The sequence below is a fragment of the Puma concolor genome, chromosome A3, assembly GCF_028749965.1.
Source record: "Puma concolor isolate L17-30 chromosome A3, mPumCon1.1.hap2, whole genome shotgun sequence".
NCBI lineage: Eukaryota > Metazoa > Chordata > Mammalia > Carnivora > Felidae > Puma > Puma concolor.
This window is the reverse complement of record NC_141669.1, coordinates 51,397,959-51,423,517: the sequence shown is the minus strand read 5'-3', so window position 1 is coordinate 51,423,517 and position 25,559 is coordinate 51,397,959. Positions and strand designations below refer to the sequence as shown.

The 25,559-nt window shown below is 51.6% G+C and overlaps 2 protein-coding genes across 11 annotated transcripts in view; both read right to left on the bottom strand.

Annotated features, from left to right (window-relative positions):
- The window catches only part of SFXN5 (sideroflexin 5), a 117,391-nt gene extending 105,583 nt beyond the window's left edge, over nucleotides 1-11,808 (bottom strand). For 2 of the 7 annotated variants that reach the window (XM_086700855.1, XM_086700851.1), the window contains exon 1: nucleotides 11,657-11,808. In XM_086700855.1, the coding sequence (XP_086556981.1) occupies nucleotides 11,657-11,758 (102 nt within the window). In that variant the 5' untranslated portion in view covers nucleotides 11,759-11,808. Of the gene's footprint in view, nucleotides 1-2,331; nucleotides 2,440-10,500; nucleotides 11,360-11,656 lie in introns of those variants that run through there. The other 5 variants (XM_086700850.1, XM_086700852.1, XM_086700854.1 and 2 more) reach the window with 4 other exon arrangements.
- A 1,586-nt stretch (nucleotides 11,809-13,394) lies between these two features.
- The window catches only part of RAB11FIP5 (RAB11 family interacting protein 5), a 37,765-nt gene continuing 25,600 nt past the window's right edge, over nucleotides 13,395-25,559 (bottom strand). For 2 of the 4 annotated variants that reach the window (XM_086700846.1, XM_086700847.1), the window contains exons 4-6: nucleotides 19,434-21,104; nucleotides 15,929-16,118; nucleotides 13,395-15,654 (exon numbers count right to left, since the gene is read on the bottom strand). In XM_086700846.1, coding sequence (XP_086556972.1) covers nucleotides 15,451-15,654; nucleotides 15,929-16,118; nucleotides 19,434-21,104 — 2,065 coding nt within the window. In that variant the 3' untranslated portion in view covers nucleotides 13,395-15,450. Of the gene's footprint in view, nucleotides 15,655-15,928; nucleotides 16,119-19,433; nucleotides 21,417-25,559 lie in introns of all 4 variants that reach the window. The other 2 variants (XM_086700845.1, XM_086700848.1) reach the window with 2 other exon arrangements.

Genomic DNA, 25,559 nt, shown 5'->3' with positions numbered 1-25,559 from the left:
AGCATCTGACTGTTGATTTCTGCTCAGGTCATGATCTCACGGTTCGTGCAATTGAGCCCTCCGGCGGGCTCTGCGTTGACAGCATGGAGCTTGTTTGGGATTCTCTCTCTCTCTCTCTCTCTCTCTCTCTCTCTCTCCCTCGCTCTCTGCCCCTCTCCCGCTCACGTGCTTTTTCTAAGTAAATAAATAAACTTTAGGGGCGCCTGGGTGGCGCAGTCGGTTAAGCGTCCGACTTCAGCCAGGTCACGATCTCGCGGTCCGTGAGTTCGAGCCCCGCGTCAGGCTCTGGGCTGATGGCTCAGAGCCTGGAGCCTGTTTCCGATTCTGTGTCTCCCTCTCTCTCTGCCCCTCCCCCGTTCATGCTCTGTCTCTCTCTGTCCCAAAAATAAATAAACGTTGAAAAAAAATTTTTTTTAATAAATAAACTTTAAAAAGAAAAAAGCCAAGGAGATAAATAGAGCTAGATGGACAGTAAGTGGATAACAAAGAGACAGAATGACATCCAGACCCTGATCTACTAAAACAAACCAGGTATGAACCTGGTACATCTTGTTGTGTCAGAAAGTAATGAAGTGCCAGCCCACAAAATGATGGGGATGTGTTAAAGGGACCAATGAGGGGCAGATGGACATTGTGTGCTTCTAGATGTGACACCCTGAGAAGTTCACAGTGTCACTCAAATAGTATTCTGGAGGGATTGAATCTAATCATAAGGAGACATCAGACAAACCCAAACTGAGCATCATGCCATAAAATAACCAGGCTTGTTCATCAAATATGTCCATGTCATAAAGACAAAGAAAGACTGAGGACCTGGTCCACGTGAAAGGACACTGAAGAGACAAGACACCTAAATGTAATATGTGATTCTGGACTGAATCACAGAAAAATGTCCGCAAGGACGTTACTGAGAGAACTGACAAAATTGGCACAGGGATCATAGGTTAATAAAGGTATTATATCCATCTTAAATTTCTAAATGTAATAACTACACTTGAGGCTAGACACTGGATGTTTGTGTCCCTCCCCTAATTCCTATCTTAACCTAACGCCTAATGTGATGGAATTTTGAGGTGGGGCCTTTTGACACGAATGACACTAGTGCTCTTATAGAAGAGACCTCAGAGGGCCCCCTCGCCCCTTCTGCCATGCAAGAACACAGACGATGGCTGTCTATGAACCAGGGCTCAAGCTGTCACCAGACGACGAATCTGCCAGTGCCTTGAGCTTAGACTTCTTGCCTCCAGAACTGTGAGAAATTAATTTCTGTTGTTTACAAGCCACCCAGTCTATGGTATTTATGTTACAGCAGACTGAATGAACTAAGACAGAAATGTAAGAGAATGCCCTCATTCTTATGTTACACTAAGTAGTAGGGAGACAAATGAATATAAGCTACTCTCAAACGGCTGAGAAACAATAGCATGTGTAAGTAGAGAAGGTGGCAATACAATCTGGAAATGTAGATACTTTTATTTTCTTTACAGACTGAAAATGTCCTTGGTGATATCATGTATATTTGCTATGTTTCCAGACTTTATGATCATCCACAGATAAAAAGAATAAAAAAGGAAGTGTGGCAAAATGTTGAAAACTGGTGGATCTAGGCAAAGAGTATAGGAAAGTTCTTTATTCTTTTTTTTTTTAATGTTTTTAATGTTTATTTATTTTTGCGAGAGAGAGAGACAGAGCATGTGCGGCAGAGGGGCAGAGAGAGGGACACACACAGAATCGAAAGCAGCCTCCAGGCTCTGAGCTATCAGCACAGACCCCGATGCAGGGCTTGAACCCACGAACCATGAGATCATGACCTGAGCTGAAGTCAGAAGCTCAACCAACTGAGCCACCAAGGCGCCCCTGAAAGTTCTTTATTCTTATTGCGACTTTTCTGTAATACAAACTACTTCAAAATAAAAAGTAGAGAATTATTTTAAGTTAGATGAAAATACATTAAAACGTTAAGAGAGATTGTCTCTGAGTAATAGGAATATGGATGGTTTTTATTTCTTTTTAAAATGAAAAAAAATCAGCATTATATATAATACATAAAAGTAATATTCTATTTTTAAAATATATATTTAATTCAGTCGGTTAAGCGTCTGACTCTCGGTTTCGGCTCAGGCCGTGATCTCACGGTTTCATGAGTTCGAGCCCTGTACTGGGCACATGCTGGCAGTGCAGAGCCTGCTTGAGATTCTCTCTCCCTCTCTCTCTGCCTCTCCCCCATTCATGCTGTCTCTGTCTCTCTCAAAATAAATAAATAACCTTAAAAAATTAAAAAATAATAAAATAAAAAATATATTTAATTTAAAATACTATCTAATATATTACTTGATTATAAGCTCCTGAAGGTGGGCTGTTGGCTGTTCTTTCCATCTCCTCATCCTCCTTGGCTCCTGGTCTCGTGATTCATACCTAGAAGGGGCTCCAGCAACACACCTGTCACAAGAATGAATGAGTGGGCAGGTGAGCAGTCTATGGCCTGGAGGTTGCCTGGAGAGAATGGAGCCCAGGCAGGGCTCTGAAGGGAGAGGACTTGAAAGGGACAAACGTATGGCAGATGGTGGCTCAAGGAAGGAAGAGGAGCAGCAGGGGCAGAGGTGAGAGCCTGGAAGATGGGCCTGAGTAAAGCAACCTCTTGAAGATGGTGGGTGAAGACGTCTAGCTTCTGACTGCCCTGTGGTCTGGCACTGTCTTCACCCTGTCCTAGCCCTGCTAGTCCCCTGTGTCACTCTCCACCCAGCCACTAAGAGAAAGTCCCAGGAAAAACATTTTGCTCCACAGATATCTACACCCTCTTCTGAGTTGGGCTCAGGGAACGCTTCTTGGATAAACATTCAAGAAGCCGAGTCCATCAAGAAACACAAGTAAACAAATAAATACAAAATACTGTGACCAGAGCTTAAATGAAGCATTATAAGTACAGTGGGGACACAGATGATTTCTCCCTCATGAGTCAAGGAGGTTTCCCAGAGGCTCTGGAATGGGTGGACAGCTGAGTTTACCAAGCAGAGAAGGGTATCAGCAAGGGTTCTGACGCATGAAGGCCAGAGTCAGAAACTGCACCACTGTCAGCCAAAGGAGGGACTGAAGTGTGATAAAAGACATTTCAGAAAAAAGAGGGCAAGGCCAAGAACAGATAGGGTTTGACCGGAATGTTCTGATATTTTTTTTTTAAATAATCACTGTAGGGGCACCTGGGTGGCTCAGGCAGTTGAGCATCCAACTCTTGATTTCAGCTCAGGTCTGATCTCATGATTGTGAGATCAAGCCCCAAACTGGGCTGGCAATATAGAGACTGCGTGGGATTCTCTCTCTTGCTATCTCTCTGCTCCCCCCTTCCCCTGTGTGCGCTCTCTTGTTCTCTCTCTCTCTCAAAATAAATAAAATTAAATTTGAAAAAATAATCACTTTAGTTACCTGGGGAACTAGCTATATTATTGTATTTATCCAACCTATATACATTAAATACCTACTATGTGCAAATAACCAAGCTGAGAAGTGCAAGGCAAACAGAGATATAGATCCATCCCAAGACCTAAGCAAACATATCATCTAGTAGAAATTTTTAAAAATTAAAAGAAAAGCAACTACCAGACTTGTGATTTTATTCATTCATTCACCAAATAGCTACTCAGGACTTACTATGTGCCCAGCACTGCGCTGGGTCCTGGGATAGAACAAGGGGCTGGCTGACTGACTGGGGGAATGAAGAAGAACAGAATATGGATAATGCCTTGATTTCTAGTTAGATACTAATGCTTATTAACCAGGACAAGGAAAACAAGAAGCATACTGACTTAGTGGAGGGGAAGATAAAAGTTCTGTATTGGTCATGTGAGTTTGAAATACTTAAAAGGCCTTCCAGATGTAATTTCAATAAACACTGGAAAGATAGGCCTGAGATTCAGGAAAGGAGTTCTGAGTTATAAATCGCAAGCACAGATGACAATGTACTAATCCAATCAGCCTAAGACCCCCAGGGACAAACACATAGTCTGACAAAGTCACATCTACTGACTCACTGCAACGAGGGAGAGGCCACACAGCGGAGGAACCATGGGGCATGTCACCAAACAAAGGGGAAAATAGGGTCAGTACAGAATTCTGGAGAAAGGTAGAGTAAAATTTAAATGATGTGGTGCTTTAATAGGTTCAAAGCAAAGCACAGCTATGAGGTAAAGGGTCCATCTAGGTCTATACCGAGAAATGGGCACTGGATCTTGTTTCCTTAGAAACTATAAAATCAAGATAAATATGGAATGTTATGTCCAGAAACTATGGCACTTGGGTTAGTTCTCTAAGTCAAAGTGACTTCGACCCACCTATCAAGAGGTGGATGTTTCATTCCTACTGACATTATTTTAAAGAGCAAAGTTTCTGGCAATCTATGATCTTGGAGAATGCGATTTCTCAGCGAGTATGGAAGAGTAGTGTTCAAAGAAGTAAGTCATTGGGAAACTTTATAGCCTTGTGAGAAACACTGATTCTTTGTAGAGAGGGGGCTTATATGTCTGTCCTCCCCAGACTGAAAAATGGCAACAAAGGGTTTTACTTTCTCTGTCTGAGTTAATTTTTATTTTCTCAAAAGTTTTAAATGTGTGGGCTTCCTCTCCCCTCCAAAATTCAGCCCCCATCTTTACCCAATCAATCGTGGATGTTTTTCCTTTCCTTTTTCTTTACCGGAAGAATGAGTCAGCCCAGTGATTCCTTCTCTTTCCCTTCCCAAGAGAGGTGAGTCATCTCATTCTCAGCAGGACCTGCAGCACAGACAGCCTCACCTCTACACCCTCTGGGGAGAGGCGGTTAGGGAGCAGCAGCTGAGGGCCAAGGCCTGAAAGAAACTGACTGTCCTTCTATACCCAGACCTCTAAGTCAGGGCTCTTCCAGATCAGGAATAAAATACACACTGAACTTATAGCCCAAAGGCAAAAAGGCTGGGCCAGCTCAGTAGTCCTCAGCCAGGCTGCACGACCTGGGTATCCCCAAACAAGGTCTTCCACTCAGGGATTCAAATTCTATTGGCTGGGGTGGGCTCCAGGCATTGGTGTCCATTTAAAACCCTGCCCAGGTGGTTCAAATGTGCAGCAGGGATTGAGAGCCACTGGACTAGAAGGTGTTGACCTTGTCCACAGCACAAACCAGCTCCAGGACCAGCCTCGGAAACAGTCACTCTCCAGCCTATAGGATGTAAACAATTAAAACATAACTACCTGCAAGGCATTTTCATCCTGGAACTTGAGTTCAGGCAAACTCCATAAGAAATCTCCCTACTGCCTTCCAACTCTCAGCCCACACACAGCTTTCTTCCTAGAAGTGAAGAGTGCACTTTCCTGTCCAGCCAGCTCCTCCTCCCCCGAGGGAGCCTCTTGCAACCCATCTGCTCTGCTGCCTCAGTGGATTTCTGGATTTCCCATGCACAAACACAGCACACTCACACCCCCAGTCAGCTAGGTAAATGACTCAGGCAAAGGAAGAGTAAAAGGAACTTTAAAAACAAAACACAACTTATTTCTGGATCTGGATAGACTGAAACGCAAATGGGAAGAAGCACATATGTTAGCTCCCTGTCCTAGGACCTGACTTGCCAAAATGGTGTCTGGGCCCGAAGAAAAGAAAAAACAACTTCAGAAGAGGAAATGAGCAGAAAAGGAGGAGGAAAGAGAGCACAGTCAGGTCATAGAGTTTCCCCAGGAGCCGTCCTATTATCTTTCTCCCCTTCACCAAGCAATATGGCGTAGTGGTTAAAGCACGGACTTCAAGTTTATAGGAACATCAGGGGACAGAAGAACATGTTAAATAATACCACAGATCAGCCATCAGCCATATTCAGAATGAGGGACTCTACAAGGCAAACAATCTAGTTTCTTCAACAAATGGGAAAAAAAAAAAAAGAGAAGGAGAACCAATAGATTAGAAGAGACTTATCAGTCAAATATAATGTAATATAATGTATGGAACATATATGTATGTTCCTGATTCAGACAAATCAATTATTTAAAACATGATGTGATAATCACAGAAATGTGAATAGTGCAATATTGTGTCCCCTCAAAAGTCATATGTTGAAGCTTAACCTCCAGTGTGAGGTTAAGTGATGGTATTAGGTGGTGGGGCCTTTGAGAGATACTGAGGTAATGAGGGCAGAACCCTCATGAACAAGATTAGTACCCTTATAAAAGAGACCCCACGAAGATCTCTCTACCCTTATGTCATGCAGTGACAACTACAAAGTGCTGCTATCTATGAACCAGAAAACTGGCTTTCATCAGTTTGCCAGCAGCTTGATCTTGAACTTCCAGCTTCCAGAACAGTGAAAAGTACATTTATATTGTTTGTATGCTACCCAATCTATGGTATTTTGTTATAACAGCCCAAACAGGGTTTGGACTACAAAGCGCTGCTATCTATGAACCAGAAAACTGGCTTTCATCAGTTTGCCAGCACCTTGATCTTGAACTTCCAGCTTCCAGAACAGTGAAAAGTACATTTATATTGTTTGTATGCTACCCAATCTATGGTATTTTGTTATAACAGCCCAAACAGACTAAGACAAATAGTAACTAGTTTGAAGATGTTAAGAAACAATAATTTTAGGTGTGTTAATGGTATTGTGGTTATGTTAAAAAAAAAAAAAAAAACCCTCTGATACCATGTGAGAAAGAAAGCACTTCACATCTGTGATATTCTTCCCCCAAAATGCATAACTTCAGTCTAGCCATGAGAGACAGCAAATTGAGAGATAGTCTACAAAATACCTGACCAGTACTCCTCAAAGCTGCCAAGGTCATCAAAAACAAGGACAGTCTGAGAAGCTGTCATAGACCAGAGGAGGCTAAGGAGACATGAAAACTAAATGTAATGTGGGATCATGGATTGGATCCTGGAACAGAAAAAGGAATATTAGTGTAAAAAATAGTGAGATCCAATAAAGTCTGGGAGTATAGTTAATAGTAATGTTCCAACACTCAGTTTTGACAATTGTACCATGGTCAGTTGTCCACTGTACCATGAGATGATAACATTAGGGGAAACTAGGTGAGAGTTATACCGGAATTCTGTGCTTTTTGACTTCCATAAATCTACAAATATTCTGAAGAAACTGGTGCAGCCACTCTGGAAAACGGTATGGAGGTTCCTCAAAAAATTAAAAGTAGAACTACCCTACAACCCAGGAATTGCACTACTAGGGATTTATCCAAAGGATACAGGTGTGTTGTTTCGAAGGGGCACATGCACCCCAATGTTTATAGCAGCACTATCAACCAACAATAGCCAAAGTATGGAAAGAGCCCAAAGGTCCATTGACAGATGAATGGATAAAGAAGATGTGGTACATACATACAATGGAGTATTACTCAGCAATCAAGAATGAAATCTTGCCATTTGCAATTACGTGGATGGAACTAGAGGGTACTATGCTAAGCAAAATTAGTTGGAGAAAGACAAATATCATATGACCTCATTCATATGAGGACTTTAAGATACAAAACAGATGGACATAAGGGAAGGGAAGCAAAAATAATATAAAAACAGGGAGGGGGACAAAACATAAGAGACTCTTAAATATAGAGAACAGAGGGCTGCTGGAGGGGTTGGGGTAAGGGCTAAATGGGTAAGGGCATTAAGGAATCTACTCCTGAAATCATTGTTGCACTATATGCTAACTAACTTGGATATAAATTTAAAAATTAATTATTAATTAAAAATAAATAAATAAAACTGGGATTATGAAATACCCAAAGCTTTATTTAATGGGAAAAAAAAATTATTCTGAAGTAAAAAAAAAATTATTTAGAAAAAGTCCTGGGATGGCTGGGTGGCTCAGTCAGTTAAGCATTTGACTCTTGATTTCATGGTCATGAGATCAAACCCCACATCAGGCTCTTCACTGCTCTTTCTCTCTCTCAAAAGTAAATAAATAAACATTTTTTTAAGTCCTTATTTTTTACAGCTATCTACTAGCTGGTACAATGAAATGATGGGTTGTCTGGGCATTGCTTTAAAATAATTCACTGGGGGAACCTGGGTGGCTCAGTCAGTTGAGCGTCCGACTTAAGCTCAGGTCACGATCTCACAGTTTGTGGGTTCGAGCCCTGAATCAGACTATGTGCTGACTGCTTGCTCAGAGCCTGGAGCCTGCTTCAGATTCTGTGTCTCCTTCTCTCTCTGCCCCTCCCCCGCTCAAGCTTTGTCTCACTCTGTTTCTCAAAAATAAATAAATGTAAAAAAAAATTTTTTTTTAATAATTCATTGTTTGGGATGGGGGCATATACGTGAAATGAGGCTAGCCTCACAGTGGCAATTGTTGAAGCTCAGTGATGGGTGGGCTCTTCTTTGACAACTGTCTCCACTTTTGAAAGTCTGAAAACCTTAATAAAAAGGTTGACAATAAGAGGTACCTGGGTGGCTCAGTTGCTTCAGCATCTGACTTCGGTTCAGGTCATGATCTCACAGTTAGTGGGTTTGAGCCTCACATCGGGCTCTGCGCTGACAGCTCAGAGCCCAGAACCTGCTTCAGATCCTCTGTCTCCCTCTCTCTCTCTGCCCCTCCCTTACTCTCTCTTTCTTTCAAAAATAAATAAACACTAAAAAAAAATGTTAACAATAAACCAACAAACAAGGACTCTGGAGCCAGACTGCCTGGGAAGTGAGTTAATCTGTGTGTGTGGTAGCTTCCTCACCTATCTGTCTCACGGAGCTGTTGTGAAAATTAAATAAGCCAATATGCCAAAAGCCTGGAACGATGCTTGGCTGTTATCATCATCTTATGGGAAGAAAGATGGTCACAGACCAAAGCCATCTCTCTTCACCCTCTGACACTGGTCAGTGTCCTTTATTCCCCAGCCCTCCTGCACAGAGAACTTTGAAGGATGGAAAGAAGGGTCCTGAGGCGACTCTAGGGAGTAAGAAGAGAACTCCCTGCACCCAGTCTTGAAGAAAGCGATGAGACTAGTTGGGGACTGAGGGTGGTGTCCGTGGCGTGGGCTCTGGGAATTGGGCCCCGGATTATGAACCACTCAGAGTTCAAGTGGCTGAAAGCAGCCAGTGTGATAGGAGAGAGGGGGAAGGAGGGAGTCTGATTTCAGGAAGAAGAAGTCAGCACGGGTGGGCCATGTGGGCTTTTGGGGCCTCTTCAAAAGGGAGGTCTTTATTTCAGAAGGAGGGGAAGCCACTGGAGAGTGTTTAAGTGTGTGGTGGGGGGAGGGGAGGGAGTCACCTGATCAACCTGCGTTGTTGAGGCTGCCAAGTGAAAGAAGGATGGGATTGGAAGGGGGCCAGAGTGCAAGCAGGGAGACCTGTTAGGCTTCCACAGTGGCTCAGGAGATAGATAATGGCAGCTGGATCCAGGATTCCAGCAGGGAATCCGGTGAATTTGAGAGCTGTTTCAAGAGACGAGAACACTGGGCCTCTGGTTGTGTTTAGAGGGTGAGGGAAAGGGAAGTATGCAGGGGACTCGCAGGTCTCTTGGGAGTCAACTGGGTTGCAGGTTGGGCTGCTTATACAGCAGGGAGTGGTGTGGAAGGAGCAGGAGGGGGCATGGGCAACGGTGGGAAGTTCCTTAACATGGACAATCACTTGTACTATGCTTTATGCAAGTCACTACGCTGGAGGAGGGCTGCTGCCAAAGCAAATACAACAAACACTTTTATTGCCCTCAAGAGCGGTGCCAAAAACAGATACCAGCAATGACTGGAGTAATTTCAAATGTGCATATATGGCTCCAGCGGTGATCACAGCAAAGGGCTCAGTCATTAAAGCCACTGGGAAGTTCTCAATAACTGTGTGTTGTGTGACTGAATGTCCCAGAACAGGTCCCCGAAAAAGACAACCCACAAGTCTTTCTTCAGCACATCACCATGTGTCTAGCCCCACCTCGGGGTAAGACAGAGACAAAGGAGGGCAAGACCAGCCCCTTCTCTCAAAAGATGTACACAAGGGGTGAGAAGAACAAGTATTAGAGCAACACAGACAGACTGTCACTAAAGGCTAACCTAAGAGGATCCCACTTGGGGTGGCCAAAAAGGGGGGTCAGGAAAGAGTCAGTGACCTGGTCCCACCAGGGGTAATATATGGAAGAGAGGAAGTGTTTCCAGAGTAGGAGGCCTAGCTGATCCTTAAAGGATGAGTGGTACGTGTGTGGAGGGCTGGGAAAGGGGGCCAGCCAAAAGAAGGGTCATTCAAGTTCTGGGAGAGGCACCCCTGACAGTCTCCTCCTAGACAGCACCCTACGCTGGCAGGAAGATGCCAGTCTTGCTCTGACACCTACATGCTGAGATGGCTTAATTTTTTTTTTAAGGAATGAAAGTCCTGTTTTAAAACAGTGAGGGCATTGTTTTCAGAAGGCTCAGGGGCTTAATTCCTTAAGTATCAGTGAAGCTCGGTGCACCACTTTGCAGGAACCAGTCCCTCTCCCACACAACCACTACCACCAAAAAACAAAACAAAACAAAACAAAAACCCACAAAACACACACAAAAAATCCACCACCTCACCGACCTTGTACAATTTCCTTTCTTCCTGCAAACTTCTTTCTGTCCGCCTCCGCTGCCCCCCACCCAAGGCAAACCCAGTTCACTTCGGCCGAGCCTCTTTGCCCTTTTCCTAACAAAGTCCACTTCCTCCGCGCTGGCTGGAGGCAGTGGAGGAACGAGGGTACGAGGCGGCCCGCAGCGTGGGAACGGCCCCTCCAAGCCTTCAGCACTGGTCGCACGTCCAGGCTATGGGTTCGATCCCCATCTCCGTGGCCGAGGACGAGTTAGTCACGCCCTGTCGGGAGTCCCCGGGTAAAAAGGCCACTGTCACCATGCTCCGAAGAGCCCGACCGGGTCCAAAGAGCCGAGCCCTCGGCGGCGCCAGGGCCCGGGTCCCAGAGACCTTCCTCGGAGGTCGCTCCGGGGGAGGAGCTGAAGCGGGCTCCCAGGGACGCGGACTCTTCCAACAGCCCGCGGCCCCGGGGGATGACACAGCGTTTCCTCCGCACCCGGCTCTCCCCGCACGTCCTCCTTCCATCCCCGGCAGGGCACCAGCCGGCCGACTCGCATCAGCGAATCCCCCATTGGAGGGGAAAGGGGTCGCCAGGTCGCGGGGACCCCTCGGCCCGTGGCCCTAAACCATCGAGCACAGCGGACCTGGCTTGGGGTCAAGGGCTGGCAGCATGACCGCAGGGTCAGACACTGCCCAGGGGCTCCGCCAGCATCTCGGAAAGAACGTCATCCCCACCCAGGGAAAGTTAGAAGGCATCTCCGCCACGCCAACTTGTCATCCAGAGCCGGGCTCGAACTTTCCGCCGCGAGTGGCTGGCTGCACAGCTCAAAGCGACCCTGCAGAAGCCGCTCGGACCCGGGGCGCCCGGATTCCTGGCCGCGACTGTCAGTGGCCAATCACAGAGCGCCTCGGGCGGGAAAGGCTGGAGGGAGCGGGCAACCGAGGAGTGACGGCACCGGCGGCCAATAGGGAGCCAAAGTGGGAGTCCTCGCCCACTCTGCTCGCCAATGGGAAAGGGATGGCTGTGGTCGAGGTCCCCGAGGCAGTAGCTGCAGGCTCCCCAGTGGCCGCGGGTCGGAGGACCCCAGGACTAAAGGGGATTTTGGAGAGGAGTGTGCCGCCCTCCCTGTGCCACCCGCCGACCTTCAGACCATAGCTCCGTCCTCACCTGCTGGAAGCGAGGTTTGCCCAGCTGGAAAGGAGGTGCATCGGTCGAGGTGTTAGCGGCACTAGCCGCCGCCGCCGATGCTGTAGTCGCTGTATCCGCCATGACCACTGACGCCTGCAATCTCCGGCCCTTTTAAAATGTCCCTCCTCGGCCCCCGCCACAGCTGCTTCTCCCGATTGGCCATAAGCAACCGCAGCGAGCCGGGGGCGCAAGGGATTGTGGGGAGTGTAGTTTTTCTAGTCACGGCGCTTGCCAACCCTAGACTGCGGAGAGTTGAACTGACTCAAACCCGATCTCCGTTCCTGCTGCCAGTTCTGAAGGGCTAGGCAATATGGGAAAAGCGTGTACGACTCTAAGGTCCCGATAGGGGGCCACAGGGCTCCCCCTCGCTGGTTACCTGCCCCTAGAAGTTTCACTTGCTGCGGAGGGCGTCGCTCCCGGAGCTCTAGTCCGAAAGAGCCCTACTCGCGGCTCCGACCCGGGACCAGATGCGCAAAGGCTCCGGGTTAATCTCGAAAGGCTTCCTGCAAAGACTTGCACTGCGGAGTCTTCATGCAGTTTCTTCTGCCGCCACCCTGCCCCTCCCCTTGTGCTCTCCAGCCATCCTGACACTGAGTACAGGAATATGCTGGGGTGCTTCCCACCTCTGACCCTTGAACATTCTGTACCCAGAAAACTCTTAACTTTTTTGTCTTTGCCTGACTCTGGCTCTCCTGACCTCAGCCTAAACATCGCATTTCCCGATCCATCACCCTACTTCCACAAAATCCGCTATATGCTCCTATTAGTATCCAGCACTTCTCCCTTGCAGCCCTCGCACTTTTAATTATTTACGGCTTTGCCTATGTGGTTCCCACTGTTAGTTAGGTCCACGAGACAGGAAGTATGACCTTTTGATTCACTGCTGAGTCCTCAGTGCCAGGCTTGGGAGGACTACCAACAGGGACTCAAATATGTATTGACTGTGTGAATTAAATAGTTGGAGCTTCAGAGCCCTGGCGGCTTCCACTTCCTTTGCCCAACTAAGGAAGATCCTCCTCAGCCTAATTCCCAGGCAGGAAGAGAAGTGAGAGTGGGGAGTGGGGTTCAGTAATGTTTATTAAGCACTACAAGGACGTTAGGTAAGAAGGAGTGCTGCATATCGTAGAACAGGATGCAAGCAAGGATAATAAACACACTTGTGCAGAAAGGAGTAGAAGATTCCCAGATGAATTATCTGGTCAGTGTGTCAGGCTGGCAGGAAGGGAAGGAAGCTACCCAAGAGGGAAGTAGAAATAGTTTTGATCCTAGGGAATCCCACTTTGGGTCTCCCTAGTCTCAAAGTGAGGTGCAGTATTGGCTCATGCCTGCTCATGTCTTTCTGGACAATGCATGATTTGTAGCAGCCAGTTCCTCACCCACCAACAAAACCCACAAGAAACAGACGATTCCTAAAGCTAGAGAGAGATTCTAGCTAGCTATGAAGAACCATTTGTATCTTGGATTTGTATCATTTGCTACTAGACTACGTGGTTTCACATTAAGAATCAAGTCTTTTACCCTCTGTATTCCCCCACAGTGCTTAATAAATGTGGGTATCTCGGCAAAGAAAAGACCGAGTCCATGCCACCTGTCAATGCTGTGCTGCTGCCCCTGATGTTAAGATGGGGGCAGTGACATCCAAAACCCCATTACCCGCCTTTTCCCCCAGGAAGCCTCCTTCATACGTTTGTCAAAACAGGAACACAATAGAGCCACCTGCAGTATATGAACTTTTTATTCTTCATAAAGTGCTCAAAACATGAAGAACAAGCTCTTTATAAACAGGAGTTACAACTAGGAAGACAAACAGCAAAGCAGAACTGTGCCTGCTCTCTGCCCACCCCACCTGCAACTCTCCAAGTCGTGGCCAGGAGCAGAAACATCCAACAAGAACCTTGGGCTTCAACTCAAAGCTCTTCTGAAGACATCCTTGCCCTGGGCATTTTGGAGGCCCACAATCAAGGATGAGTGGAAGATCAGGGTCAGGGCTGGTAATGAATAGAGCCCGGAAGAATACATAGTAGAGGAGTGCTCCCCTTCCCCCAGAAGAGATACCTACCCAACCCCCACTGACCCCCAAAAAAACCATGACCCAAGATCTGGACACCTGGGGACACTTCCTCAGCTTTGATGAGTGATCGTTAAGGTAGATAACATTACAGGGGCTTTCCCCCATGTGTCGGGGCTCCTCTGCTTCATCCTGGCAGAAGACATCACCCACAGAGCACATGTCCTTCCAAGGCTGTCGGAAAGATCCCATAGGCTCTCTCAGGAAGAAGAGGTAATTCCAGACGAGCTCTCACCTCCTCCCTGGGCCAAAAGTATCCTCCTTCAGTACCTCCTTACCCCAAAACTTTTGCTAAATCAGGGCACGCGAGCCACTAAAGTCCCTGTAGATGCCAGGGGAAGCCGGCCATGTTTTCTGCAAGCTAACCAGGGCTGGGCCAAAAGACAGACACTTCATTTCAAAGTGCACTGCAGCCAAGCCAGGCAAGGCCATGGGGCAGAAGGGACAGGCTGGGAGAGCAGCCAGTGGATGGAGAGGAGAGCAACAAAGGCTTTTTTCCTAAGTATGGGCAGAGTGGGACCTCCCACTTCCAGAATGTAGTTTTTATCCCAGGACCCTCCGCAAATGGGGTTGAGGGAGGAAGAGAAGGTGGCAGGAAAGTTAAAGGAGCAGTGGCAGCTTCGCCAGACCCTTAACTGAACTCTGGGGGAGGGGCACAGGGTGCAGCGAGTCTCACCATCCTCCTCTCCCATGTCCAGGGCTCTGACAGATCCAGCCCCATGTGCTCAACAGGGAGGGAGGGGGACACCAAACAGAGAGAGAGAGGTCTGCATCCAGAGGCTCTTGACCCCACCCACAAAAGGCACATTTTAATTGGTTTCCAAAAGTGCAAACCCTGCCGCAGCACAGAGTTTTGGCATCTGGACAGGCAACAAAAACAAAGATGGAGGCTTGATCCCCAAACACAAGCAGCCCAAAGCCCTGAGGCCTGGAGGGGCCCACAGCTTGGAGGCAGGTGAGGAGGTGCTCTCCCCACACTTGCCCCAGCTCTCCATACATTCACACATGACACTCAATGGAAAGATCAGAAGAGGAGGGCAGGGCGGGGGGCCTGGAGAACACACATCATCCCCATCCATCCATGTGGCACTCGTTCTGCAAACAGCTGGAAACACACGAAAATCAGAACACAGCAGAGATGAGACCAGACCATACAGGCTCCTTGCTCTCAAGGGAACAGACATGAGACTCCTGTTGCCCATAACTCCAAAATGGGCAACTTGGTTCCTGCCACAGCCCCAGCCCCAGTAATGCTAGGAGCCCTCCAGGGGCTGAAGACAAATGAGGAGGACAAGGGTTTAGCTTTGGACAAAATGACTGACCATTGTTGTGGGGTAATAAAGTATGTCCCAGATGCCACATCAAATTGCAGCTCACCCCTGCTCCCCCTCGAGTACTAAATTCTTTGCTCCAATTCCCTGGAGCCCCTAAAACTAAGGGATATGGAAATAGGCAGGTGGGAACGACTGAGGGCTCCCCAAAACACACAAGTTGTACATGGAACCTGATGCCTCCAATGGGAGTCCAAAGGGTCCCCCTTCCAGCAGCCCCACGGAGGCAGAAGGGAAGAGGAGCAAGGAGTGACAACAGAGGACAGACAGCAGCCTGCCCAGGTGAGAGTGAGTTCAGCGGGAAGGAGGGCAGCGCAAGCCCTGTTTGGGCAGTGGGTCCACGCTGACCCTCCCGGGGGCAGGGGTGAGGAAGGCTACTTTGGGGGGCCAGGGGGGATCTGCAGCAGTGTGGGTGAGGTCTCCATGATCCGCACCAGCAGCCGGTCAATGTAGCTCTCCAGCTCCTGCACATGCTCGTCCCGCTGGCTCAGCTCCCGCTCCCGCTGCAAGAGCAGGCCGATGAGCTCGTCGTGGGTCAGGTGGTAGTACTTGGCCGACTGGTCCAGCACACCCGAGTCCTGAGGCCAGGAATGAGAATGAGCAGGGCAGCCTCAGGCCTACCTGCCTGTCCACCCACCAACACCCGGGTTTCACTCCTACAGGCCCCTGGAGCGGCCTCTGTCTCCAGTGCGAGAGACAGCCTGACTGGCTTCAGGGCTCTGGCGTGGGGGACCAGGCCCGCTCTTTGCTCCACCCTGCCCAGCACCCTGCTCCTGACCTCCAGGCGCCAGACCTCTCTCCATGGCACCACACATCCGGTCTGACGCACCCTGGCATCCTGCCGGGCCTCACCTTCAGCCGCTTGGCGTCCACAGTCTGGCCAACGTAGGGGGCTGGAGCCACAGGCTGAACGCTGCCCGATGTGACGGTCTTGAGCTTCTCCAGCCCACTGCTCAGAGCTGTGCTCAGACTGGAGCGAGGCTGCTTCCTGTCTGGGCTGCCCTCCACAGGGGCAGCACTGAGGGGCTTCACAGGGTGGGGGCTGCAGACACAGAAAGGAGATGCCTTATGAGGAGGGATGGGCAGTGCAGCGAAAACACGGGGCCGCCTTCTCTGGGGGGCCAGCAGTCTGCTGGACACAAACCACCACGTGGTGGTGGCTGTCCCCTACACAGCCAGAGCCTTGGGGCGGCTGCACCCTGCACTCCTCAGCAACTCTCCCCTCCTCCTCCCTCACTGCCTGTGCCCTCTCCATTTTACTCCCTCAGAAGACCTGCCCCTTCACAGGGATGGCAGAGGCCAGCCCACAGCATTCTCTGCACCTACAGCCAGTCTTTGCCAGGGCCACCCCCCCCCCCATCCTCCCCGCCTCTTCCATACTGTAACCTTTCTCTAGGGATCTGACCAACTCTCCCAGTTTCCCAATTTTCCCAGGACTAAGGATTCCCAGGGTGAGGGACTTTGGGTGCTCAAACCAGGAAAGACCTGGCCAAACTAGAACACTTGGCTGCCCGCCTCTCTCTACTGGTTGCTTCCCTTCAGCAATTACACAGGCCTCCCTTGACTCTGTTTCCGCATGAGTCATGCCCCACCTCCCCTTCCTCCTCCCCCAGCCCCACCAGAGCATGCACACTGCATTTTGTCTCTGCAAGTTCTTACCTTTCGTGACTCCTCAACCCATCAGAATGGGCCGTTGGCCCCGCCGGCCCATCACAAGTGCTCCTGCTGAGTCCACCAACCCCTCAGTTCTCAACTCACTGACCTCTCTGTGGAGTTCACACTTGGACCACTCCTTCCTTTGGCTTGCTCTCCCTCATTTCCCTCCAAGACCTCCATCTGGTTTTCTGACCTCTGACGGTCTCCTCCTCAGTCTTAACTGCTAGTCTGCCCTTGGATCTCTCCCCTCCTCACCTTGGCTCCCACAACCCCTAATGTCCAGCTCCAGCCCAGACCTCAGCCCCGAGCTCCGGCTCACATACAATTGGAGGCTGGTTCACTCCACACCGGGGCCAGTTCAGGTGCATCATACTCCCTTCCATGTCTGTCCTGTCTGTCCTTTTCTGTGTCCTTGCCAGCAGTGGGTGGCTCCAGTCAGACACCTGGGAATCCCTCTGATTCCTCCCCCACCCCACCCCCACTCAGCTCCAGGACTAACAGAAATCAAGCCCTGCTCCCTCTCATCTTCTCTCACCCCATCCCCTCCTCTCCGAGCCAGTGCTAGCTAAACTTCCTCCGGCTACAACTGCTAACTCATCTCCTCCAAGGGAGTCTTGCCCACCTCCAACCATGCCCTGTACTGCTATGGGACTGTGAGCTAGCTCAGCCTCTCCAACGCTTAAACAGCCTTTACCATTCTAGATCAGATAAGAAAACACAATCTCTAACACTAATGGGCCCTGCCCTTTCCTGATGGGTCTCCACTTCCCCACACACTGCCGACACCCCGGGAAATGTGCTCTTTCTCACCTGCAGGCTCTTATAAAAGCTGTCCCTCTGTCTGGAACACTGGCCCTTCACCTGCTGGCCTACTAACTCCTATTCATGTTTCAAAGCTATGCAAGGCCACTTCCTCTGGGCAACTTTCCCGACTCCCCCAGGCTGACTAAAGTGACCCTGCTCTGGGATCCCCCAGCACCCTGTACCTGTGACAGGTATGCAAACTGCAAGCAGCAGGCCCTCAAATCAACTAACCTGCCCCCAGAATTTGGACTGTTCAGAAGTAGGAAGCAAAATGGCTTAGCCCAAGGCCCTGAGCTCCATTGGAGGAAGGAGTGCCCAGACCCAGGGAAGTCAACTCTGCTACTCAGGATAGGGCCATGGATTCAGTCTCACAACCCGGGAAGAGTGGTAGAGAGGCCAGGCAAGGGGCAGATAGCAGTAAACAACCTATCTCTTCCCACCTAAGAGTTTGCATTAGGGATGGGAACTTAAAAGCTGCTCTAACGCTACCTATGGGCTGTGCCTGGGGAGGGGTGGCATAAAGAAACCCTGAATGGGTCCTGGGCTCTCAATCTGGTTGCCCCCACACATCAGAGGGACCCTGGGCCCCATAGCTCTCAAGGACTCCCATTTCCTCATCTGAGAAATGGGGATAGCTCTACTTGGCCCATCTACTTCATGATGAAGGAACATGCTGAGTTCGACATGAAGCCAGCCCTGAAGGGAATAAAGCTTCCTAAAGGTAGTGAGTATAATTAGAAGTGAGGCTGGAATACAGTAGGGCCAGGTAAGGACACTGTCATCAGAGCAAGGAAGCTGTAACCACCCCCTCTCCCTCACCACCTACCACTGGAACAGCAGTCAAGGGTAGCCCAGATTCCTTCCCTCCCACTTCTCCTCCATCAGCATGGGCCCCACAGGCCAGCTCTTCATGGGTGCATTTCTGTCTTGCTCACTGGATTGGGAACTCTCCGGGCATATCTTTGATCTCTGTTTAGTGTCTGACACACAGTGGATGCTCAGTGAATTCGGAAGACTAAATGTATGAGCCAGCAGGCTGGGGGCCCTAGTCCAGGAGCCCGTCCTGCTCCTCAAGACTCTCACCCTGCTCTGTTCAGCAGAAAAAGCAGCCTCCTCTACTCCCTCCACTTCTTCACTCAGGGCCCCTAGAGCACTAGCATCCTTCTGGACTTCACTGCTCCCCATGGACCCCAAGTGATCTGTGTCTCCAGACCTCAGCTCTGGTCACCCTGCACCAGTCAACCTGGTGAGGTCACAGCCTCATCATTCTTCCCCAAACAGGCCAATGCCACGGTGACCACAGTCACACAGGCATCCAGTGTCCACTCCGCACAGTCCTAAGCACATCAGGACCACCCCCTGAAAAGGCACAGATGCAAACCAATGAGGCACCTGAAGGGGTTACAGACCCTTTCTTCTGAGTGAGGGAGTATTTTTGTTTTTCTTCTGTCCTCTAAATAGCTCTTGGGCTTTCTCTCCGACGGACTTCTGTATCGGTCCCTCCTCTGTTTCTCTGCCTCCCACAGCCTGTTCCCCTGGGCCTGCTGCAGAGGATGTGGCCCCCATTTGACAAGTACCCAGCTTCCCTTGCAGCTGAATGCCTGGACTCTCATCCCCCTTCCCCTGCCAGCCCACACTGGCTCTCCCCACTCCATTCTTCACCCCCTGCACCTCTGCTTGCCCGAGGATCCAAGGAGGAGACAGCTTCAGAGCAGGTACCACAGAAGGGCTCCTTTCTTCAAAGCCTCCCCTATCCTGCTTCAGGGTAAAGGAGCCCTTCATCTGCCCCTGGAAGGACTGAGGCTGGAATGTGAACATCCTAGCCCCTGGGCTGCTTTGCCCCCCTCCACCCATCTCCTCCTGCAGTGTATTCTCAGGGTGGCAGCTCACCGCTCACCTGGCACTGGGTTGTGGCTCCTCAGCTGGTCGTGTCTCCAAGGGCAGAAGCACAAGCGGGGAGGCTGGGGTGGTTGCAGCGTGGTCCTCCCCAAGTGGGGCAGGGGAGCCCCCAGGGGAGGAGGCTGGCTCCCCAGGGGGTGGGGAGGAAGAAGTCAGGGGCCGAGCTCCAGGCAGAGGAGAGCATGGAGGGCTGGGCTCCCCATGGCGGTGGCCGGCCCAGGACGGGAGAGGGGGCGGTGGAAAAGCAGGCTCTGGGGGCGTGGGCAGCTCTTCTGGACCAGAGAGGATGGAAGATTCCCTGGACCCTGGAGGGGATGTGGACGGGAGACTGGGGGGGTCTTGGTTCCCCTGAGACAAAAAGGGGTTCAAGGCATCCTCCTCTGACGCCCAGAGGTCAGTGTGTTGGGAGCTGCCTGGCAAGGGCCCAAGCCCCTCTCCCACTGGTCCTTGGGTCTGGGCCTCAGGACCCTCAGGGCTCCCTCCTTTCTCTGGAGCCTCCCGGATCTGCTGACTCTGAGGAGCCAAGCTCTTCGAGTAATGGGGTATGGGGGCAGGACCCTCAGGGCAGCTAGTGGGCAGGGATAAGTAGGGCCCAGACACAGGAGGGCTGGCACCCTCCACTACGTCTTCCAGGCCTGGCCCACTCAGCAGGGTTCTGGAAGAATGGCTGTCAGACTCCGGCCCAGGGGCCTCGCCCTCCTCCTTGGCCTCCTGTGGACCAGCAACCAGCATGCTTGGGAGGTCGTCTTCTCCTCCAGTCTCTGCCCCCCTGCTTCTCAGCCCCCCTGCAGCAGCTGCCGTGGCCGCCTCCTCCTCCTCCTGAGAATCTGAGGGTGTGAAGAGGCGTGGTGGCTTGGGAGGTGGCCTGCTGGGCTGCAGTTCCTTGTCCAACACCTGCTCAGGTTTGGGCTCTGGCTCAGGCTCTGGCTCCAGCTCCAGTGGGGGAGGCCCCTCACTCCCCTTGGGGCTCACAGCTTCTGGTGACTCTGGCTGCATCTGGGGAGGAGGCAGCTCATCAGACTCTCCCCGCAGGACCGGTGAAGACATTTCAGCTGCAGGAGAAATGGTGACCACATCCCAAGGCCATGAATCTTCCACTGTATTGAGCTCATGCAAAAGCGGGCCTTCGCCTTGGGATGCCTCGTCCTTGCCCTCAGGGGCGTCGTCTGGGCCAGGCAGTCTTTCCCACACACTGATCACTTCTGGGGAGCTGAACAGAGACGTCGCACTGTCTGCTGGACTCTGCCCTGCTTCCCCTCCTGGGGCTGGTGGCTCCCTGTCTGCTTCAGAGTCTGAGGCTCTCGGGTGCAGCTGGGCTGACGTAGAGGGCAGGCCGGCCCCTATCGACCCAAGGGGCCCCAGGTCAGCCGTGCTCTTGCTCTGGCGGTCCAGTCCCAAGTCCAGAGGAACCTTGGGCTCCAGCCACACGCTGCTCCCACCTCTTCCTCCTCCCCCAGGGTCCCCCCGGGGCTCAGCTGCCTTCATTGTCATGGCCCCACGGCCTTGGTCTTGCAGCCCAGTCACCTCCAGCCCCACTCCTGCAGGGGCCAGGATCTTGCTCCTGGCCTCTGGACGCAGCCTGCTGGCAGCAAAGACGTTGAAGGTGTCGTCCCACTCAGGCGGGGCTTTCCCAGGGGAGGCCAGGGGGGTGGGGCTGGCCCTCGAGGCACTGGGGAGAGAGGGAGCAGGTGAAGGAGAGTTTAGTGCTATGTCGGCTATGAGTTCCTCGAAGAAAGGGTTGCTCTGCATGGAGGTGAGGAACGGGTTGGTGAGACCCAAGAATCCAGATGGGGTGGCTTCAGGGGCGGCGGAGGCGGCAGCAGCAGTGGCAGCAGCGGGGGAGGCGGCTGCAAAAAGGTTAGTGCTTAGCATGGGAGCAGCGGTGGGAGCAGGAGTGGGGGGGGCCGTAGCACAGGGGGAGCAGGGGAGGTGGTGAGGAAGAGCAGCTGGGTCAGGTTCTACCTGAGGAGACACGTCCAGGCTGTGGAGGGAGACAAAACCGTGAGCCTCCTGGTTAATGCCAAGACTGGAAACGCCCCTGCTGAATACCACGCGCCTGTCCCCCACCTGCCTTGGGCAAGGTACCACATGCCTGGTACCTGGGTTCAGGTATGTGAGCCAGGGGACAAAGGGAAGACTCTAACAGGTACATTATTAGGTGCTGCCCAAGGAGGAAGATGCTGGACAGAGCTCATTTAAACCTCATGCCAACCCCAGAGAGTAATAATAATCCCGTTTTACAGACAGGATTCCAGCCAAAACCAAGTGTTCTTCACTGGTCCATATGCTGAAGTTTCTACTCAACACCAGACTTATGCCTACAGAACCAATCAGAAAGCACCCTATATCCCTTTAAGGACTGAGAGAGGAAAGAAATACCAGGTGCTTGGAGGGGATGAGGAGACCAGAGAAAGGCCAGGCTTAGCGATCCGGCTGGGTAAAGTAAAGCCCGTGCTAATAGAACCCGGCAGGGCGCCTGGAATTCAGACCGCTGAAGCAGATGTGTTTTGCTGACCTCTTGCAGAAATAGGAGGTAATGATGGGGCAGTCATCAAGGCATGATAAGATGTCAATAAAAAAGAACCCACCCCTCTCGTTTCTTGGGGGGGGGGGGAGGAGGGAGGTCCATAACCTGCCTGGATGGACAGCAAGACATCACTGAGGATGTCTGCTGTCAGGCATCCACATGGCCCAGCACCCTGCAGAGGGTGCCCATCACCAAGGGCACTCACAGGCCAGCCTTGAGAGCAGCCCTGCTCAGGACACAAAGACTGGAAGGCGGCAGTAGCAGCAACTCTTGAGTGTCACCAGGGGCCCTCTGGGGTCCCCCACACAGAGAGATTGCCGGCTCCCCTGGGAAATCCATCCTGTGGCAGTGAACCTCCACTCCCACGGACACCGGCGAACACTTGCTGGCCTCCGGGTGTCCGCTCCAGGGTCCTCTCCAGGAGGGAGCACCCCCTGCACCTGCACCTTACCTATGGTGCACAGATGACTGTAGGGGTGCGGGCTGGGGCAGACTCCGAAACTTGAGTTCATGGCTTCTCCAGGACAGCCCAGGAGACGGAAAACCAGAAAGGCGGTGCAGGTAAAAAGGGGGGGCCCACACCCCAGTTTTCAGGACTCTGACAGTGGTTTACAGCTGCCTGGCAGCTGAGCCCACCTAACAGGCCCAGACCTTGGTGGCTTCGCCTACTGCCTGGGTCCCATCTTCCAGCCCCCAGTCGAAGCCCCAAGACCCCCATTCCTTGGCCCCTGCTCAGGTGATCATCCTGGGAACTCCTATGTCTCCATCTTCTCCACTCAAGCTGCTGTTTTCCCCAGGGAAACACTGGGAGCAGGCACAGGGGCAGGGGGTGGTGTGGTTGAGGAGCAGAAGCCAGGTTTCACCGGCCAGCTCATATGGAACGCAGGTTGGGGTGGGAGGGGCACCTATGGAAGGAAGCCGGTTAGTCTGGAGTTCACCAGTATTCTTCTGGGAACCCAGGGCCCAGACAGAGCTGGGCAGAGGCAGGGCCGGCTTGTCCACAAACACGGGGAGCAAGCAACGGGAAAGAATCCAGTTCAACCAGCAGCAAAGGTGGGCTTTGCAAGACAGTCTGTGAGTTTGTGATCCCAGCCACACTGGCAGGGCACAGCCAGGTCCAAAACTCTGGGTTTCTCTTAAGAATCCAGCTTCCAGAGACTCTCCTTATTCTTTTGCCCTATACTAACTCCCCATCCAAGTGTGGCTTCTTGGCCTCATACTATCACCTAGAGATTGGGTGTGGGGTGGAGGGTAAGAGAGTCCCATCGACTCCCAACCCACCAGGCTTCCCAGCACGGCTCTACCTCTGTGGTCCTGACATGGTGAAGATACCAAAAGAGGGCAAATCCTGGGCCCAGAGTCCCAAGCCCCACAAACGTCCCTTCTCCATTCTAAGCAGGCCCCAGGCAGGTGCCTACCTAGGGGACCACAGAGAGCAACGTACCACCACGTGGGTCAAGGCCCTGCCCTCAGCCTGCCCCCCAGCTGGAGCACCCATACCAGACACAGTCCAACTGTGCCAGCAGGAGTCAGCCCCCAGGAACAGAGCTACTCTGAGCCACCTCAGTGGATCTCTCCAGTCCCCTTCGTGACAAGTGACCAGAGGGGTCTGAAGGAAGAGAGCTCCATCAACATTAAATAGCACCTAGCTTAGCTCTGCAGTCCCCTCAGCTTTGGCCTGGCCCCACTCACCCCTGTGGTCTCATCGCAGTCTGGCTGGCAGTCAGAACCGCAGGGCAGGAGACGGCAGAGCAGGAGGCCCAGAGCCCCAGGCTAGGCTAGCACCCTCCCCCACTGGCTCCCCAGAGGTACACACAAACCCGTTGGTATGGAACCAGCAAAGGGCTCTCCCTAGAGGATGGGACTCCTAGTGCCAGGCCCAGCAGGCTCCCAAGAGTTGGCGGCACCTGTGAGAACATCCCATCCAACCCTCCCACCCAGTAACACCCCCTCCCCTTCCCCCCCGCCTCTCCCTTACCCTTGCTCCACCCCAGATGCACACTCTGAGGGTTCTCACTTTAGAATTTCCTCTCCCTGCCACTGTATCTGGCACAGACCAGACGCACCCCCACATGTGGTTATCTCCCCAGGTTATGCTCTGAGGCCAGAACCCACAGTGCCAGCCCGCACCATGCAGAGGGGACTTCAACATATGCTGACTTGTCTTGTCTTCTAGGAACAAAGTTGGGGAAAGAAATCAGAGGTCCAAATGTCTCTGCCCCAGTAATCTGAGGGAATAAAGCTTTAGGGCCTGCAGGAAACTTAGGACAACTGGTGGAACCCGCCCCTTAATGCTGACATCCCCCCTTCTCTCTAACAGCCCCTCTACTTAAACGTTGCCGTTGCTGGGCAACTTACTGCATCACCAGGCCACCTCTGTAGCTGGAGGTCAGTTTCACTGGCGGACAGCCCTTCCTTAGGCTGAGATGAGCCATGTGTCCTTGTTATTTCCACACACTGGTCCCAGAGGTGGCATGCGGATCTGCAAAGGCTCTCCACCAGGCAGTCCCCCGAAAGGTCAAAGCCAGCCTTCGAGGCATACACGCCCAGCCAACAAGCCCTTTAGCCATCCCTCCTAAGGCACGATCTCCTGGCACCCTCCTGAGACTGATGCCTGATGCCCAGGAAAGGTGTCCAATAGACGGGGCGTATGTATCCTCTCCCATCACCTGAGCACAATGGGGTGACAAAGAGGGGCCTAGGAAGCTGTAAGTGGGGAGACCACATAATTTATCTTCCAAACCAGAATGTTTTTAACACAGTAAAAGGGCAATATTAACCATACCAGGAAAACAGCCACAAACAGGATGGACGGCCACACTAACTCTAGGTCACTGGACACACATCATGTCCCTCATTTACCCCACCGGGACTGCCACTGAGGCGCTCAGCTTTCGGCAGCCACTGCACACTCTAAGCTCATCGGGACCTCGGTGTCACTACTCCTGGTGAGGGGCCGGGACAGATGCACAGACCACCAAAGGCCACCACAATACACTTGCTCCCATGTTGTACCACACTGACCCCAATTTAAAAACTCTGTATCCAGGGGAGGGTGGGTGATGGGTATTGAGGAGGGCACCTTTTGGGATGAGCACTGGGTGTTGTATGGAAACCAATGTGACAATAAATTTCATATATTGAAAAAAAAATAAAAATAAAAAATCTGCATCCAGCACTTGATCCCCTATTGTACACAGGGTTCTATGATTAGTGTGAAGGGGCCCTGGCGGGCGAGCTCCGGGGTGGCCTGCCCACAGGGAGCTTATACTCTAAATGATCAGAGAGGGATAGACACAAAGACAACCCTGTTTGGCTCTGGTGGGTTGAACACGCTTGTGTTGAACACTCCTGACAGTCCTCAAACACACAGTAAGGAGCTCATGCTGCAGCCCAAGACACACGGCGACCACGGGGCTGGTGAGCAGGGCTGAGTCTCAACTACCATCGCCCCCCAGGCACACACACTGGTAGGGGCCTAGTGTGACAGCCATGGGCCTAGCAGGCAAGGGCCAGGCCAGGCCAGGAGGAAAAGGAGGACCATCTTCTCAGCCCTTCATACCCTTGTTCCTTTTCTTCCAGCCACTGGCTTCTCCA